At 44.8% G+C, this 3,222-nt stretch overlaps 1 protein-coding gene across 1 annotated transcript; it reads left to right on the top strand.

The window, feature by feature from the left end:
• The first annotated feature begins 219 nt into the window (after nucleotides 1-219).
• On the top strand, nucleotides 220-2,825 carry mchr1b (melanin-concentrating hormone receptor 1b). The gene is made up of 2 exons (XM_039825575.1): nucleotides 220-342; nucleotides 1,522-2,825. Exons 1-2 carry the CDS (start codon nucleotides 276-278, stop codon nucleotides 2,544-2,546), a joined length of 1,092 nt encoding a protein of 363 aa, XP_039681509.1. The 5' UTR covers nucleotides 220-275; the 3' UTR covers nucleotides 2,547-2,825.
• The last annotated feature ends 397 nt before the right edge of the window (nucleotides 2,826-3,222 follow it).

The raw sequence follows: 3,222 nt of genomic DNA, 5'->3' as shown, positions 1-3,222 counted from the left end.
CTCTCTCTCAGAGTAAGCAATAACATTTATAGAATGACGAGTGTGTTACGTCGCATTTTTTTCTTTTTGGGGCGTGCATGTGATGAAGTCTTTTGGATAACACAGAACATGCGCGTGGCTTTGCACCTCTTCTGTCAAATCCATTTAGTATTTAAAAAAGAATAATTATATGCTGCTATTCTTTCTGTTCCTTTTGTCTAATTGAACTTTATTTCGCTCGAAAACTGTTATGTAAAGTTGTTATTTTTTATTAAGACCACCAAAAGCTATCTGGGATGGACTTTGCCTACATTTCAAATTCATCTTTTTCACCCTTCACTTCGCCCGAGAGAGAAGGAGAAGGTAGGCTGTTTTTTCTTCTACTTTTTGTTTTTTTTAAATTGAGTGTAATACTGTGAACACACAAAGTTACTGTAATGCTATATCACAAATGTCAAATTATTGTTCAAGAATTAAAACGGATTAGGTGATCAATCTCACCATGCTCTGTAACTGGGTTATTTAGTATTACACCTGAGTCAAGCCATCTAACTAGGGCACAATCTGATAGCATTGTGTTTCTTACTCTGGTCGCTAGACAGCTGATTTTGATCAAATGGAAAGACAGCAAGCCCCCAAGATTTAGGATACACACTGAATCAAAGACGCCCTTTAGTTCCTCAGACTTGAAATAATTAGATACCCTTTGAAAGGATCAGCAAATAATTACAATAAGATATGGGGACCTTTCTTAGATTATGTTAGGGAACAAATCACATTGCCTGACTCCCAGTAGAGCAGAGACATGCTTTATATTTTATTCATTTATTTTCCATTTGTGGATTTGTATGGAAGTTCCATAATGTACGAGGCAGTACTTTAGTGTGTTAACCGTACTGCAGTGATGATTCTGTAGACAGTGGTCACTCCCATCCCTTCCCATTTGTGTGTGATTTTTGTAATTCTTTTTCTTTTTTTATTATAATTATCCTTTTTGTTATTGTATCAGTGTTTGTTAGTGGTGTCAATATGTTCAATGTAATAATGTCTCCTTGAAATGAACAACCTGTCATGTCCATGTTGAACTGCAATAATAATGATAATAAAGAAAATTTAAAAAAATGATAAAAAAACGGATTAGGTGATCTGCAGCTGTGGAGTTGCTCATTTATATTAGTTGTTTTTTTTCTTGAACTTTAAAGGATCTGAACACCCACACAGGCTGATTGGACCTCTCCCCAGGACTGTGTGAGTGGGTTTAGACTGATTAATTGACATCTTTCAGTCTCCTGTTAGCTGTGTTGCACCTGTTAGGGGAGAAGAAATGACAGCTTTATCATTCTTATTGGGAGAAAAGATGTGTGACCTAACAAATTCCCATCAACGCTCTGGTCCATTAACCTGAGCAGAGGTCTAATCAGCCAGAATAACTGAAACACCTTCAGAGGCTTTAACTGAAACAAATATTATGGAGAAAAAAATGAGCAGGATTCACTGCTTGGTGTAACTGTCTGACAAAGAGTATTCTGTTTGTCTCCTCAGAACATGAGCAGTACAACAAAGTGCTCATGCCCAGCATTTTTGGTGTCATCTGTTTCTTTGGGATCTTTGGAAACTGTGTTGTAATCTACACCATCGTGAAGAAAACCAAGTTCTGCTCCCAGCACACAGTGCCGGACATATTTATCTTCAGCTTGTCCGTCGCGGACCTGCTCTTCCTCCTCGGCATGCCTTTCCTCATTCACCAGCTTGTGGGCAACGGCTCCTGGTGCTTTGGTGGCACCATGTGCACTGTCATCACAGCGCTGGACTCAAACAGCCAGATTGTCAGTACTTACATCCTGACAGTAATGACTCTGGATCGCTACCTGGCAACTGTCCATCCCATCCGCTTCAAACATGTTCGAACCCCCTTCGTGGCCAGGGCAGCGGTGGCTCTGGTGTGGCTGTTTTCTGTGGTCTCCATCACTCCAGTGTGGATGTACACGGGACTCATGCATCTGAAGGACGGCTCGGTCGGCTGCGCCCTCCTGCTGCCCAACCCGGCCACGGATACATACTGGTTCACCCTCTACCAGTTCTTCTTGGCCTTTGCTCTGCCTTGGGTGGTCATCTGTGCGGTCTTCTTCAAGATTCTCCAAAACATGTCCGCTACAGTTGCTCCACTGCCCCAGCGCAGCCTCAGGGTGCGGACGAGAAAAGTGACCCGCATGGCCGTGGCTATATGCGTGGCATTCTTCATTTGCTGGGCCCCCTATTACGTCTTGCAGCTGGCCCACCTCGGAGTACAGCGGCCCAGTTTTGCCTTCCTGTACGCCTACAACATTGCTATCAGCATGGGCTACGCCAACAGCTGCATCAACCCGTTTATCTACATTGTACTGAGCGAGACGTTCAAGAGGCAGTTCATTGTAGCCATTCGCCCACCCCACAGGGGTTTCAGAGTTGCCCCTGCTCTGGCTGATGGCAGTATGAGTCTGAGGATGGCACCAGACTGCTCTCAACCATCTCACTCGCAGTCAGCAAGGGAACTACTTCCAAACATGCTTCCTGTCACTGTGCACTGAGATGGACACTTAACCAAATGGCCACCTGCCGCTTCTGACTGCTGGTCTTCTCTTAGCAAACACCTGTCTTTACATGGAGACATAATGGCTGCTTCGCAAGTCTTTTATTTGATATCTCCTTCATTCATTCTGGCCCTCTTGAGTGAAGGCCGTCTCAAAGATCTTATTCCTGCAGAGAGGAGCGAGGATTGAGGATCCAGGATGGAGGAGGGAGCTCTGATGAGCTATGGCGGCTGTGTCGCAGGTCTTCAAATTGCATTCACGTTTCCTTCAGTTGCTTCCCTTTCTAGTGTCTTAGTCCGTCCCGCTGAGAAAGCATGGGAGAGATGTGAGGAAATCACGCGAGGAGAGAGGAAACAAGGAAATGTATTTTTAGAGCTCCTCGGGGCAGGAAACACAGCTTTGAGACGGCCTTCATGAAGGAGAGCTCGAACAGCTGCCAGTCCAAGCAAGGAGCGAAGGAAGGAATGGACATATCATCCCTTTTAAGCTGCATTTCAGGTTTTTAAATGGCATCCCTGGTTCCTTTACTTGCTTCCCTTCCTCACATCTTAGTTCGAGGAAGCACGGGAGAGACGCGAGGAAAGACGACGCTCCTCGGTCCTCGGCCGAACCGGAAGTTGTTCTGTCCCTCCTTCGTGAAGGCTGTGTCAAAGCTCTTATTTCTGCCATGAGG

This window comes from Perca fluviatilis, chromosome 15, assembly GCF_010015445.1.
Source record: "Perca fluviatilis chromosome 15, GENO_Pfluv_1.0, whole genome shotgun sequence".
Taxonomy (NCBI): domain Eukaryota; kingdom Metazoa; phylum Chordata; class Actinopteri; order Perciformes; family Percidae; genus Perca; species Perca fluviatilis.
The sequence above is the reverse complement of the archived record's forward strand: the minus strand, read 5'-3'. Positions and strand labels throughout refer to the sequence as shown.